At 40.0% G+C, this 15,646-nt stretch overlaps 1 protein-coding gene across 16 annotated transcripts in view; it reads left to right on the forward strand.

The window, feature by feature from the left end:
- VPS13D (vacuolar protein sorting 13 homolog D) overlaps positions 1–15,646 on the forward strand; it is a 286,614-nt gene that overhangs the window by 16,935 nt on the left and 254,033 nt on the right. For 14 of the 16 annotated variants that reach the window (XR_008996895.1, XR_008996896.1, XM_057499741.1 and 11 more), the window contains exons 8-19: positions 885–1,055; positions 1,483–1,583; positions 2,326–2,494; positions 4,504–4,605; positions 4,759–4,960; positions 5,703–5,882; positions 6,970–7,100; positions 7,944–8,019; positions 8,422–8,592; positions 9,532–9,662; positions 10,930–11,062; positions 12,836–15,046. Coding sequence is in view for 14 of the 16 variants with exons in the window: in XM_057499741.1 (XP_057355724.1) it covers positions 885–1,055; positions 1,483–1,583; positions 2,326–2,494; positions 4,504–4,605; positions 4,759–4,960; positions 5,703–5,882; positions 6,970–7,100; positions 7,944–8,019; positions 8,422–8,592; positions 9,532–9,662; positions 10,930–11,062; positions 12,836–15,046 (3,778 nt within the window). In the remaining 2 variants the exon portion in view is untranslated. Of the gene's footprint in view, positions 1–884; positions 1,056–1,482; positions 1,584–2,325; positions 2,495–4,503; positions 4,606–4,758; positions 4,961–5,702; positions 5,883–6,969; positions 7,101–7,943; positions 8,020–8,421; positions 8,593–9,531; positions 9,663–10,929; positions 11,063–12,835; positions 15,047–15,646 lie in introns of those variants that run through there. The other 2 variants (XM_057499742.1, XM_057499754.1) reach the window with 2 other exon arrangements.

A 15,646-nucleotide genomic window follows, 5' to 3' on the forward strand; every position in this document is an offset into this window, starting at 1 on the left:
GTATTGTGTAATATCCCCCATATGCATCTAACATCCTGTCATTACCATTCTTGTAGCCACCATAGACTAGGCATCAGATTTTAAGTGAACAAAGCACGAGAGCAGATTTTAAGAAGAGCTTTCTTTTATGTTTATGTTGAAATTTCACCTGTGGTGCCATTCCTTTAAGAAATACTTAGAAAGTCATTATAAATCATTGGAAATAAAGTATTACTGTTTGTGAAGGACTAAAAGAAAATCTCAGTGTAATCTATTTGTAAAGAAATTGTAGGTGGTTTAAGTGAAATGGAGAAAAAGACTCATTTTTTTTACCCCCCAAAGATTATCTTTGGCTTGCCTACTGTTGTGCAGAATGGTTTTGTTTTGCTAATTTGATTAAAGAAATACTGTGTAGCCATACAGTGGAACAGTATGCAGCTGTATAAAATAAAGGCAAAGATCTTTATGATGAATATGTAACAATCTCTAAGCTGTAGAATTACGGTTAAAAAACCAAGGCAAAACAGCATATATACTATTAATGTAAGAATGGTTTGAAAAACCCAGGAAATTATGGATTGTCTGACTATGTACAGAGTGCCTCTGGCTGAGGTACATAAGAAACTGGTATTTTTGGTTATTTCTTGGGAAGATAATTGGGTGGCTGGAGGGTGGGAGTAGGAAGGAGCCGTTTCACAGTTTTGCCTTTATATTTTAAACTGTGTGAATGTGTTACTTAGTAAGAAATATTAATAAACTTTAAGAAGTTGTAGGGAGCTTTAGATTCCCAGTTTTTTCCTGTTTTGGATTCTGATGTAATGTACTGTAGATTAGATAACATACCAGCATGTAACTTGATTCTGAAAACATTTGCTGTAATGACAAGACACTCTCGTGGCGCTCAGGAGGCCATGGACAAGAGCAGGGAGAGCCGCGGGCATCACTACATTCTGGAGCCCGTGTGCGCATCTGCTCTTTTGAAAAGAAACTGCTCCAAAGAGCCTCTGAGGTCTCGGCACACGCCCCGTATCGAGTGTGACATCCATCTGGAGACCATTCCCTTGAAGCTCTCTCAGGTACCCTCCTTCTCCCCAGTGGTTTGTACTCTCACTGTCGGACCGGTAACTGGGGTGAAGGAAGCGTGGGGATAGAGGGGTTTTGATGCTTCACAGTACCCTAGGGGGGAAGAAAATGCACGCAAGACCAAAGCTGTCGTGGGTGCAAAACCCAGTGCTACTCAGTCCGATGGTTTGGGCTCTGGTTAGTTTTGATCAGATGTTTTAGATGCTGAGATGGAGTACAAGAGGTACAGTACATATGAATATTTAGCTGTTAGTTTTCAGAGAGAATGGCCACTTGATGCTGAAATTTAGTCTTTAAATTTGTGTAGGATTTCAGGTCAGTGGATTGATTTACATGAATTTTTCTTGTTAGATAAATGTCTTAACTGAGTAAAAAAACAAATCAGTTTTAACCTAGTGTCTTTTCATCTCTAACAAAAAGCTGCAATACCGGCAAATCATGGCATTCCTTAAAGAGCTGGAACGAAAGGAGAGGCAAACGAAGTTCCGAAAATGGAAACCCAGAGCGGCTGTATCTGAGAAGTAAGGGCTTGTGAGTCGTTGTGTATGGAATGCGTTCTATAGCATGTTATTTTTTTGTACATAGGTCGGAAACATGTCTCATTATCCTTCACATGTAGTTGGTGATACAAGTATGGCTGGTTTTTCTGTCCTGTTTATCATTGCTGATATTCTTACTGTGTATTTATTTGATGTCACAGGTTTGCTCTTAGATTGAATGTAGTGGAATTAAGAAGCTCCTTGTGTGTTCTTTTCTCTCGCTTGGTCAACATTTATATAGTACACTTGATAACTTCTGTAGCAAAAACAAACTTTTTCATGTTGCAGTGGTAAACTTGACCAGTCCAATACATTAAAACTTTCTTTGGATCCTGTATATTTCTATATCTTTTCTGAAGTCTTCATTGAAAATCTTTAGTAGCCTAATCCTTCGTAATTATCTTAAGATGGTATTTACCTTACAGTCACCAGTTGACTTTCTGTCATTGAAGGGATTGATATTATGAGTAATTCAACCAATTGAGTAAATATTACTATTGATGCATAATTTGAGAATCTGTTATTGATATTCTTTACCAGCAGATTTACTTTTCCCCCATGTTGGGTTTAACCTAATAGTAAAATGAGCCTGAGGCATGATGAACTAATGGCTGACAAGAGAAAAGAAGTCTCAGAAGAGGCATGGCGTTATGTGGATTGTCCTGGGTTGACAGCATTTTAGTTGCTTTTATTATAAGTAATTACATTGTATGAAATATTTCAGCTGCCGAGAATGGTGGTATTTTGCTTTGAATGCTAACCTGAATGAGATCAGGGAGCAGAGGAAGCGCTGTACCTGGGACTTCTTGTTGCACCGAGCCCGCGATGCTGTATCTTACACAGATAAATACTTCAGCAAGTTAAAAGGAGTCTTGATGTCTGCAGATGACAAGGTGAGGGAACTGTCGTCTTGCATTTCTTGTCTTCATTCAGGGGGTGGCAATGTCTCTCAAAGTCTAAAGAAAATAGAATCTGTGAAGAAATGAAGTCCTTTGCTAAGGCTTATAATTTTACAGGATAGAGTTGGCCTTACTAGGATGGGAAGTTGGAAGGCCATGGCCTTACCTTGGCCAGACGTGTCTTCCACCTTCTGTTGCTTGAGGAGAGCCAGGCCATGGTGGAGAAGGAGGAAAAGGTGGCCGTGGTCCCACCACACCCTGGTGCTCACTCCACTCCTCCTCCAACTCTTAGTGCACGGCCCAGAGGGACTTTTCCTCTGGTCACTTCTGTCTGTTCAGAGCCTGATCCTAGTCATTATTCTTCTACTCCAAATTCTCTAATCTCTGTAGACTTTGGCCTACATTTTTCCCTAATCCAATTGACTTGATTTACATAGGGATTTTTAGGGGTAGAGGCTAGGCAGAGGGTGTGAAGTAGGTGGGGAAGGCCAGCTCCTGTTTGGTTAACTGTAGGGATGGATGCCCTCCACTACTCCAGGAGTCCTGGTGTGGGACTCCTCGCTGGTTCCCGTCTGTCTGACTCCATCCCAGGGAAAGGGAGTGGGAATTGCTGTGTTCCTTGGTTTGTTCCGTGAGTTTCAGTTTTTTGCAATAGCAGTTTAGACTGTTTCTAGTATTTTGGCTCAGGTACTGTCTCTTAATTAACTACTGCTTTTGTAAACACTTCCAAGTTTTCCTTTACCATCTTTCTCAGTCAGCTCAGGCCATGTAACAAAATGCCATAGACTGGGGGCTTTAACAACAGCTGTTTGTTTCTCATGGTTCTAGAGGCTGGTAAGTCCAAGATCAAGGTGTCAGCTTGGCTGGGCGCTGGGCTCCGGTGAGGGTCTCTTCCTGACCTGTGGAAGCACCTTTTCACTGTGTGCTCATGTGGCCTTTCCTTGGTGGAGAGAGATCTCTCTCTTACAAGGGTAGTTGCGTGTCTTGACTTCACCCTCATGACAGGCTTATAAACCTAATCATCTCCCAAAGGCCCACTTCCAAATCCCATCACATTGGGGGTTAAGGCTTCAATGTAGGCATTTTGGGGGGACACAGTCATTTAGCTCGTAGTAGCACCCTGCTGTGCAGTAACCACTGGCAGTGCTGACTTCTCTAGGTGTTCTCAACTCTTCTGCTGGTACCCTGAGCCACGACTCACTCACTTTGTTTTTCACCAGTGTCAGACATGATTACTGACATAGGAACCTTATGAAAAGGATGGAATAAACCAGACATTTCTTTTGGTGATTTTCTTAAAGGCATAGGCAAAGACATGGAGGGAGAGAAAATTTTAAATTATAACTGAAGAGCAAGTAAACACACATAATTTCTTTACTCTTCTAAATTTTTAAAAATGTTTACTTTTTCTTAATGTGAGGGTGTAAGAAAGAGTTTAGGATTGCTATTCTGCTTTCTTTTCTATATTTGCATGTAGCTGGCTACCACTGTTCTTTCCTAATTGGCATGAAACAAATTAAAATGACCATGTTCTTGCTAATATCCATATGAAACATGAGTGAGCTGGAGGCCTACACACTTGCTGTGTAAACTGGGTTCTCAGTTTCCTCAGCTGAAGTGGGAAGAATAATAACTAGTTACCTACTTTGATCAACTGAGGTAATGCGTGTGGACGCACTTTGTAAGCTCACTGCTATGCAAAGGGTTGGATGTTATAGTGGTGCACACTTTGATTACTGATTTCCAATTAGGTACTGTTCTTTGCTCCCTCTGAATTTACCATCAGTCCCAGAGGCCAAGTAAAATCTATGGGGTTGTATGGAAGAGCTGTTAAACCAGAAACAGCAGTCATGGAACTATTTATTTTTATTGTTTCTTGGCCTCCAGTGGAAACACTGGGGGCCAGACAGGTTCCTTCACGGTAGTTGTAGTGGTCTGTGAGGGTGTCCGGTTTCTCTGGAGCTGTAATTCCTGTTCTGTTTGTTTTTGTTTCATCTAAACAGGAGGAGATGTGTCGGATTGAAGAGGAACAGAGCTTTGAGGAATTGAAGATTTTGCGTGAACTGGTTCATGAACGATTTCACAAAGAAGAAGAACTGGCAGAGGTAAGAAAGAAACCCTCTTTGAGACAGGGTCAGACTCTGGGTGCTTTGGTTTTGATATGCGATGCTTCCGTGGGGGACCAAGCATCATCAGTGGCATATCACAGCTTGTTTCAGTCTTTGGATACTCATATGTGCTCCTTTTTGATTGACCAGAGCCTACGAGAGCCTGCATTTGATTCTCCAGGGGATTCTCCTGGAGACCCGGAAAGCAGTGGAGGCCGTGGGATGCTGCACTATCTCCAGTCCTGGTTTCCTGGCTGGGGTGGCTGGTACGGGCAGCAAACCCCGGAAGGGAAGCCAGTCGAGGGGCTGTCAGCCGAGCAGCATGAACAGTGGATTCCTGAGGAGATCCTGGGTAAGGGCTGGCCCTCGCTTTTCCTGCCTTTGGCTATAGTGAAGGCTGACACGTGTTCATAAAAATTCATCTGTTATTTGTGCAATGGCCTATGATACTTTTCAAGTTAAAAAAAGTAAACATTTGTAAAACTTTGTTTTACGTTCATAGAATCAGACTGAGGAAATTCTGAGAGACACTTGAGTTGCAACTCCATTACCAAACTTGAATGTTAGTACAGTTTTAGATAGAACTGAGTGGCACCTATTCTGAAAGAACTAAGCAAGTTTAAAAGCTTTAAACTCTGATACTTGAATACCAGTCCAGAGCCCCTCTTCAGACCTGTGCTGTCCAGTATAGCAGCCATAGTCACAAGTGGCTATTTAACTTTAACTAAAATTGAATAAAGTAAAAAATTCACTTCCTCAGTTGTACTAGCCACATCAGCTCAAAGTGCTCAAGGCCATGTGTGGTTAGTCTGCAGTACTCGGGGGTGTGGATGTGGGGCATTTAACTGTACGCACAGCGCTGCTTTACACTGACCCTTAGCCTGAACCTTCTTGTCTTCTCTGGTTTGCTAATTAGTTAAAAGATCCCTTATAAAATGATGAGGGTTGTTTTACATTAGTGAATAAAACAAGTCACCCATGATTTTTTTCCCCTAAAAAAGGGAAAAATAGTCATCTAACCATGATCAGTGTGCCTGGTTGTGCTTCTTAAATTCTCCCATGATTTTTCTTAGTCTTTTCTTCCTCATGTTTAGGCACTGAGGAGTTTTTTGACCCCACTGCGGATGCCTCCTGTATGAACACATATACAAAGCGAGATCACGTGTTTGCCAAACTTAACCTGCAGTTGCAGCGAGGTACCGTGACCCTGTTACACCAGGAGCAGGGGACTCCTCAGATGAATGAAAGTGCTTTCATGCAGCTTGAGTTTTCAGGTACTGCAGTCAAAGAGCTACCTGATGCCGTTTATCTCTCTGGGCACCAGTGTCCCCTTGAGTGTCATTTGTGGTAGTTATGTTCCCAAAAGTTGCCATGAACACTGAACTGTTGAATGCTGAATTACTGCTTCTAGGGGAAATACAGGGTTAAATGTCTTTGAGCCTCTGGTCCTAACAGTCATCAGTGAGTCAATGCATAACCTTGTTTTACGTATGTTTGTGTTTAAAGGCACCTTACCTAATATATATTGTGGACTCATTAACATAGAACTTCTGCCTGAGTGAAGCTTACCCACTACACATATTTTCTCTGTAAGGCACAGAACTTCAGCACTACGCTTGGGGAGCCATTTTAAAGAATTCATCAACAAAAAGCATAAAAATACAAAAAACTGGCACTAAGTCCATGAAAAGGGCACTTGTGTACAGTACAAACTGAACTAAGAAGGAGCATTGCATTGTTCAGCCTCAGCTGGGAACATGCACGTCATGTGCCTCAAGTCTTTTTTGCTCTTCACATGTCCTCGAAAGCATTGAGAGTATTGATTTTGGAATTACAAATAAATTCTAGTGAGTAGGCAGATTCACAAAAATGAATCTGTGAATGATGAGTAGTGATTTGTTTGACTTTTTTGTGGTTTTGAATTAAAGGTGTCTATATAAATACCCAGATGTTGGTTTTCACATCTTACAAATATTTTTATTTCAGTACATTAAATAGCCACTTATCTGAAGTACCTTAGTAGTTTAGAGGCAAATTTTGACCAAAAAAAAAAAAGTGTTTTGAGTATAAACTTGAAAGCTGAGAATCATAAGCTTAGTATGAATAGCAGGTTGCTTGAATTTAATTGGGAAGTGCAGGGTTTAAAATTCCTTTTGCTAGGAACTTTTAATATTCCTTATATGTTTATGTAGATAGATTTATATACACAGATATAAATATATAGATAGGGTTTTCTTTTCTAATTTCAAGGAAAAAGATTTCATGATATCTAATAGTCTTTGTAAAATACTATGTTTAATGCTTTTAAAGCAGTTTAACCTATCATGGCATAATATCAACTCCTACATTTATTTTTCGTAGATGTGAAACTATTAGCAGAATCTCTTCCTCGAAGAAATTCCTCCTTGCTTTTAGTCCGGTTGGGTGGACTGTTTCTTCGAGACCTGGCTACGGAAGGAACTGTGTTTCCTCTTCTGGTCTTCCCTAAGTCAGTATGTACAGCAGCGGGGTGGCTGATCATCCGGGGTGTTGGCGAACTGTGGTCTGTTTTAGGCAAACATAATAGTAGGTAGTATTAACTTGATTCCTTCTAACATTTGGTCATCTTGAGACATGGGTTGAGTAAAAACAAATTAGATAAGTTTTTTGAATTTATTAGAGAGCAAATATTAGTGGGATTTATGGCAATGCCTTCATCCTCTCCCATGTTGTAGCTACCATGGAGTAGTTTGGCCTGATTGGGAAGAAAATGCCATAAGTACCACTCTTTCCTGCATTTCAAAGTCAAATCTTTAAATTTTCTGTCTCTGACAGTCATTTTCTTGCATTCTGACCTTTATTCATTGATAGGAAGTCTCATCTTTCCAGAATTCCAAAAGAACTACCTTAAGCTTTCTATATATATGTAATATTTATATATAATATGCTTCATTAATTAGAAGATCTTTTATCTTATTTTACTAATAAACTAGCAAAGATATAGTCAGAATAGTGGAATATTTAGTCAATTATTCTGTCCATAGTCCTTTTAAGGGGGTGGATTATGGAGAGGGTGAATGTACAAAGTGACAGTTTGAAAAACTATACATACTTAATATTCCTCTAGCAATCATTCATTAAACATGATGAATATAAAGTAGCATACTGTTCATAAAGGATTGAGAAACGGTATAAACTAGAGAACTGGTTTGCAAGTACTCAGAAGTCTGATGTCAAATGACTTTTTTTTGAGTGGATTGTGCTAAGCAAGGGTGAATAAAATGTTGAGAGAATATGTGCATAGTGAATTGTTCTCTCTTACGCTGATATTTATGCATTTTGTATGTGTTTAATAGCAAAAAGAAGTTGGCAGAGTCTCACAGTCTTTTGGTCTCCAGGCAATATCTGCAGACAGAAGTGATCATAACCCTGGTAATTTGTCATACATTCTTAAAACTAATCCTTACAAATATGATGATTACAGATTCATAGTCTTGGTCAGTAGTAAAAGAGCGTGTTTGTCCTGTTTTGTACTCGGCAGTTTGCTATCTGGACCTGTGTTTGACTTGGACACAGTCTAATGCTGTCCATTAGCCCACGTGTACCTGGGACAACCTCTCAGGGCCCTCAGTCCCTAGGTTTCCATACAGTACCCCAGCCTTGAGGATTCCTGTTGAATGTTAGAGTCAAGCCTTCTTGGGTTCTCTGTTCTATGAAATTTTCATGGAAGATAATTTAGAAGTTGTCTTCTTTTCAGAATTCATTACAGGTTATGAAGAGTAAGGCTATTGTTTTGGCTGTGCTCCATTTTCTCTTTCTCGTTCTTTCCTTTAGCTGTGAACCCAGAAGACCCAGTTTTTGAGATGCTTTATGAGAGAAATCCTGTGCACAGCCATTTTGAGAGGCGGCTGAATGTCAGCACGAGGCCTTTGAACATCATATATAATCCCCAGGCTATTAAAAAAGTAGCAGACTTTTTCTACAAGGGAAAGGTTCATACCTCAGGTTAACTTTTTTGTTTGATCTTGTGTTACTTTCTAAAGACATTTTTCTTGTTATTTTTAGTGCTCTGAACAAGAGTTATTACATATTCAGGTGAAAAGGCCTGTGGAGTGATTGGGTAGGGTTGTCCTTAGTTATTGAATCAAAGTAGATGTCCTTGGAAAGTTACTTTTCAAAGAAGAATCAATATCCTTAAATGTTTTCTCATTGCCTTCATTTAGCACACATTTTAAAATATTTCCCATTTCACCAGATGGTGGGTTCCTTGGCCATGTGGAATATTTTAGGCCACTGAAGTTTGGAGGAATGTTTAAGACTTTTCCTTTTAGATGACAGTGTCAGTGACCTGTTTGACTTGATGCAACATTAAATACTGTACTCTCCACATCATTGATTTATTTATGATTCTCTTTGTTTCCAAAAAAGATTTGAGACAGTAGGTGCAGAAAAAGCACTTTTGTTGACAGGGAAATTGATAAAACAGTAGTAATTTCCTAAATATATCCCCTTTCTCCTTCTTTATAGCCAGTTTTTGAGTATTTTCATGTGAACAGTAGCAATACATGTCTTGGCTTCATTGGTCTGTTACTGATAGAATATAGAGGGTATTTCCTTCTAAATTCTATTTTCTCTTTCCATGCAATGTCTTGTTTTTAAGAACTTTGAAATATAATAGTTGGGAATCTTAGGAAATGGTTTGAGAAATTCTAGTAACCTAGGTCCCCTCCCTCACATCCTGCCTTCTCCCTGGGGCCGTCCCTCACCCATCTTTGCCCCATTGCTGTTCTCTGTATGGTGCCAGGTCAGGGTGAGTAAGGAACTGTTGTTGCACAGACAGTTTTTTAGCTTTGGTGGAAATTCTTGGTGGGAATAGATATTATAGCACTTTCTTCCACCCAGCCATTTGAAAGTTCTGACTCTTCTATATTTCCAATCTTGAAGGTTTTGGTTATCAGTCTGAACTTGAGTTGAGAGTGGCTGAAGCTGCCCGAAGACAATATAACAAACTGAAGATGCAGACCAAGGCAGAAATCCGACAAACACTTGATCGTTTGCTAGTGGGTGATTTCATTGTAAGTGGACATAAACACTCTTTTTTGGGGGCAGGGAAGGGGAAAGGCAGTCTCTGTATCTGTCTTACCTACTGTAGATAGGTATGCTTGTATCAGTTACACTGATTAAGTAAACAAAATGTGGGATCTTTATTAGCTAGCAAAAAAAAAAATCTCATGTCTTTTACAATCAGGGGTTAATGAATGAAGATAAATGACTGGACAAATTCTTCCTTGGACCCATCTTGGGACACTCAACACTCATCTTTGTCCCAATTTCTAGACCTGATACTTTATAAATGTTTCACCTAAGAACATCCCCTTTTGTTTACTGTTAGCAGGAGAACCACAACTGGAATGATGCCCAGTTTTGATTCCAGGGTATGATGGTTCACTTTGTGATGCTAAGTGATCAGCTGATGCAAGGATGCCATAGATAAGGAGCCAAGAAATTTCTTAACAGTCTCCCCAAACTCGTTGGCTGACACTGTGGCATGGGGGTGCGCTGCTGAGATGCAGCAGTGGGACAACAGGGTGTGGCTTCTTCTGGATGCAGAGCCTGCAGGAAGTGTAAGGGATGAAGTGCGGAAATATTTGGAGTGAGATGTTTAAGGGCGTGTAGTACGGGTTGAGGAATTAGTCCTCTATGTATGTGTATGTGTGGTGTGCATTTTAACACAAGTTACAACAATTCATATCTTCCTGTTATGTTAGGCAGAGGTTTCTTTTTGATAACGCTTATGTAAATTAGCTTTTACTACATACTTATAATTGAGGTGAATTTTCATGGCAGGGAAGAACAGTTAATAAATTCATGAATTGGTGTGTTCTGTATATTTCAAATGTAGAAGCTTATGTTTTTCACTATGATATTTTGGCATGAAAGTTCCTAGTTACCAGTGTCCATGAAAAAACAAAAATATTTGGATTTCTACATTTTTTTTATTTCCATAACTTCTGCAATACTTTAAAGTATTAGGTCCTATAAATTTAGAAAGGAGATCTTTCTTAAGCCATGAATCATCACAATCAAAAAGTGGACAACCTCTAAACCTGTAATTCACTAATGTTTTTCCCTCACCGCAGGTATTTGCCTGTGGTAATGTCTCAAATCCTCAAGCATTTAGGTCTAGTTTTGTTTTAAAACTTTTGCTCTGATACCATAGACCATTAAGTCATTCTATTATCCTAGCTTTGGCTTTCAGAAAGGTGTGAGTGCCAACTGGAAAAGCTGTTCAATTTTAGCAGTTGCAGTTAAAAGTTACCGAAGTCTATTTTATCTTTACAGGAGGAGAGTAAACGGTGGACTGTGCGACTAGATATTTCTGCCCCTCAGGTGATATTTCCTGATGATTTCAAATTCAAGAATCCTGTGTTAGTTGTTGTGGATCTAGGAAGAATGTTATTGACAAATACCCAAGGTATAGTGTGCATGTGAAGAAATGAAAACGTATCTTGTTAGATTGATCTGTCTATGCTTAACCTAGTAAGGCTTAAAAAAAGTTTTATGTAACATTTTTAAACTCTAAAGTTCCTTGTTACTTTTTGATAGTAGCTCTATTGAGATACATTAAAAAATACACAATTCAGTTGTTTTTGGTATATTGATAGAATTGTGCAACTCTTACTGTTACCTAATTCCAGAACATTTTCTTCATAAGAAGAAATTCCATACTCACTAGCAGTCACTCTCCATTACCCCCGCTCTTAGCCCCTGCCAACCACTGATCTCTCTGTCTTTATGGATTTGCCTGTTCTGAACATTTCATACAAATGGAATCATGCAATATGTGGCCTCTTATGTCTTGACTTTTTTTACATAGCATGTTCTCAAAGTTTATCCATGTTGAGGCATATGTCAGTACTTCATTCCAATTTATCGCTGGGTAATACTCTTTTGTGTGAATATACCACATTTTATTCATCCATTTGTCAGTTGGACATTTGGGTTGTTTCTACTTTTTGGCCATTATGAATAATGCTGCTGTGAACATTCATGTATATAGGCTTTTGTGTGGATATATATTCAATGTCTTCGTTATACTTCAGGGTGGAATTGTGGGTCATTCAGGGACTTCCTGTTAAGCATTTAGAGGGACTGCCAGATGCTTTCAGAAGGGCATAGCACCCATTTTACTATCTCAACAGCAGTGTATGACGGTTCCAGTTTCTCTGCATCCTCACCAACACTTGTTAATGTCTTTTGGATTATAACCATTTTTATGAGCATGAAGTAGTATATGACTGTGGTTTTATTTGTATTTCTTATATAGCATTTCATATTTTAATAAACATTGTTTCTCAGTAATAATTTCAGGAATAGAGATTTAATCAATTTAGGGATATTGGGGATATATCAAAAGGAGACTCCTGAAAGGTAATTTCATTGGGTAGGAGGAATGATGGGGTGTCCACAGGGTAAAAGAGATTGGGGAAGCTCGATCTCCACTTTATCTTACTTCACTGAGGAGACCCAGAAGAGGAGAAGAGGGTCAAGGAATTGAGGAGGAGTGAAAATGCTTGGTGCCTGTGGGACTGTTAAAAGGGAATTCGCTCTGAAGAAGAGACACACACAGCTGCAGAGAGCACCTGCTTGAATGGTTAAAATATAAACGTGGAACATAGACAAAGGTGACAGAGCCCAATGGTGTTTTTTGAGTCATCTCAGCGCTGCTCGGCTGCCGAGAGGGGTTGAGTGTGACCTCGGGGGCTGGAACTTGATGTAGTGTGCACTTACTGCTTGCCAAGCTCTCATTTAGGCACCAGGGATATGGGGTTGAGGAGGACAGATGAAACCTGTTCTTTGGGAACATTTTAGTTGGGGGAACAAAGTGAACGTACAGAGAGTACAGGAAAAGGTAAACAAATGCATAATCATGGGGAGTGATGTAAGAAGGGCTGGCGACGGCAGCTCCCGGTAGTGCTGCTCGGATGGCAGGAAGCAGTTTGGGCAGCAGGTTTTTGGTTTCTTCATCCTGTGTTTCTCTTCTGCTCCATCTTTTCTCTTTTGTGTTTTGATTTCCAAGTTAATAGGCAAGTTCACACTGAATAAATGATAAGTACATAATGATATGCTTAGAGTTTTCATCCATTAATTTTTTAAATTGTGGTTGGTGGATTCTCCACTTTTCTTAATTATTACATTAAAGGGAAGAGCAGACATATACTTTGAAGTTTCTCTTTTTTATCTGCAGATGAATATAAGAAGAAAAGTGGGGATGGGTCAGCATCTGAAGAGAAGCAGTTCAGTGATGATGAATACAAGACCCCTCTTGCCACACCTCCTAACACCCCACCTCCTGAGACGAGCAGTAGTAATGGGGAGAAAACACCTCCATTTTCTGGAGTTGAATTCAGTGAAGAGCAGCTTCAAGCACATTTAATGAGCACAAAGATGTATGAGAGGTACTCCCTGTCATTTATGGACCTCCAAATCATGGTTGGACGCGTGAAGGACAACTGGAAGCATGTCCAGGATATTGATGTGGGACCAACCCATGTGGTCGAGAAATTCAATGTTCACTTACAGTTAGAACGGCGACTGATTTATACTTCAGATCCCAAGTACCCTGGAGCTGTGCTCTCAGGCAACCTACCAGACTTAAAAATCCACATCAATGAAGAAAAAATATCTGCTCTAAAGAATTGCTTTGCTCTCTTGACCACCCCAGAAATGAAGGCTTCTGACACTCAGATTAAAGAGAAGATTTTCCCCCAAGGTGGGCACCGGGGAAGTTTGCAAGACTCAGTGATGAATTTAACCCAGAGCTTCGTTATGTTGGAGCAGCATACCCGGGAGGTTCTGGTAGAGTCACAGCTCCTCCTGGCTGAGTTTAAAGTGAACTGTATGCAGCTGGGTGTTGAGAGCAATGGGCGGTACATTTCCGTGCTGAAGGTGTTTGGTACCAACGCTCACTTTGTGAAGAGGCCTTACGATGCTGAAGTCTCCCTCACTGTTCATGGTTTGCTTCTGGTGGACACCATGCAGACCTATGGTGCTGATTTTGACCTGTTGATGGCTTCGCATAAGAACTTGAGCTTTGATATCCCAACAGGAAGCCTGCGGGATAGCAGGGCCCAATCTCCTGTCTCTGGATCAAGTGTGGCCCCCTTCACTAAAGCTGCCACACCGAACGACCGATCAGCTAGTGTTTCACTTGACAAAATTCTCACCAAAGAACAAGAGTCCCTCATTAAATTAGAATATCAATTTGTGAGTTCAGAGTGTCCGTCGATGAATTTGGACAGCACTCTTCAGGTGATTTCATTACAGGTGAATAATTTGGATATTATTCTAAATCCAGAGACAATTGTGGAGCTGATTGGTTTTCTTCAAAAATCCTTTCCCAAGGAGAAAGATGATTTGAGTCCTCAACCTTTAATGACTGATTTTGAAAGAAGCTTTAGGGAACAAGGAATTTATCAGTCTACATATGAACAAAATACTGAGGTAGCAGTGGAAATCCACAGACTTAACTTACTGCTCCTTCGGACAGTGGGAATGGCAAATGGAGAGAAATATGGCAGAAAAATTGCAACTGCGAGTATAGGCGGCACTAAAGTTAATGTTTCAATGGGTAGCACATTTGACATGAATGGTTCTCTTGGCTGTTTGCAGCTTATGGATTTGACACAAGATAATGTTAAGAACCAATATGTTGTCAGTATTGGGAATTCCATAGGCTATGAAAATATCATCAGTGATATTGGCTACTTTGAATCTGTATTTATCAGACTGGAAGATGCAGCCCTCACTGAGGCTTTGAGTTTCACCTTTGCTGAGAAATCTAAACAGGAGTGTTTTCTCAACCTCATGATGGCTTCCTTGCATTATAACCACTCTGCCAAATTTTTGAAGGAGTTGACGTTGTCCATGGATGAACTAGAAGAAAATTTTCAAAGTATGCTGAAAAGTGCAGCCACCAGAGTCACCACAGTACTGGCTACCAAGACGGCTGAGTACAGTGAGATGGTGTCACTCTTTGAGACTCCACGGAAGCTGCGGGAACCCTTTGTCTTAGAAGAGGATGAAATATATGGGTTTGGTCTGCCTGCATCTCATTCTGACACTGTAAAACTCATCTTGAACATAAACATTGAATCACCAGTTGTTTCTGTCCCTCGGAAGCCTGGGAGTCCTGAGTTGTTGGTAGGACACTTGGGACAGATATTCATCCAGAATTTTGTGGCAGGAGATGACAACTCCAGAAGTGATCGTCTGCAGGTGGAAATCAAAGACATTAAATTATATTCTTTGAATTGCACCCAGTTGGCAGGCAGAGAGGGTCCTGGGTCTGAAGTAAGCCGGGTGTTTTGCCCTCCTTCTGGGTCTGCCAGTGCCAGTAGTCAGGAGGAAGCTCATTTCACCCGGCACGATTTCTTTGAATCTTTACATAGAGGTCAAGGTGAGGAGCATAAATCTTTTTTCTCATTTTGTTGGAAGATTCCAAGTTTCATAATATTTAAGAAATCAAAACAATATTTTAATATTATTTTATAATATTTTATAATTTAATATTTTCATATTATGTTGGTGTGTTTCAATATCTCCCATTCAATGCCCTATTTGGCAAAATAAGGATTGTTTTTTTCAGGTGCCCTCCTTTGAAATTGGGTGGGTGCTCATTTACAGGGATGCTTTAGTGGGTGGATTCTGTTCAACTATTATTTAATTTGGTCAAATACATCTGATTTTTTCCAGTCCTCTAAGTTGTAGAGCTTTGCTAGTTGAATGTTGTATTCCAAGACAGTTGTAGGGATTGATACAAATAGAGTATGATATTTAGTCTGCGGATGTTAGGTTTCTCCCCTTAGGGTTCTGCCATCTTCTGTAAATGGGTTGGTCCAGGGTTCTAGGAATAAAATGCCTGTATTTGTGTTCTCAATCTGATTTGCTATAACCAAACAGTTCAATCTATTAGTCTTAGTGCCTGCAGAAATCAGGTAAGCCCTAGAGCATGGCTTTATTTATGGTGAAGAAATTAATGCTTTTAAGAACTTCTTCT

The sequence above is a fragment of the Manis pentadactyla genome, chromosome 4 (assembly GCF_030020395.1).
Source record: "Manis pentadactyla isolate mManPen7 chromosome 4, mManPen7.hap1, whole genome shotgun sequence".
NCBI lineage: Eukaryota > Metazoa > Chordata > Mammalia > Pholidota > Manidae > Manis > Manis pentadactyla.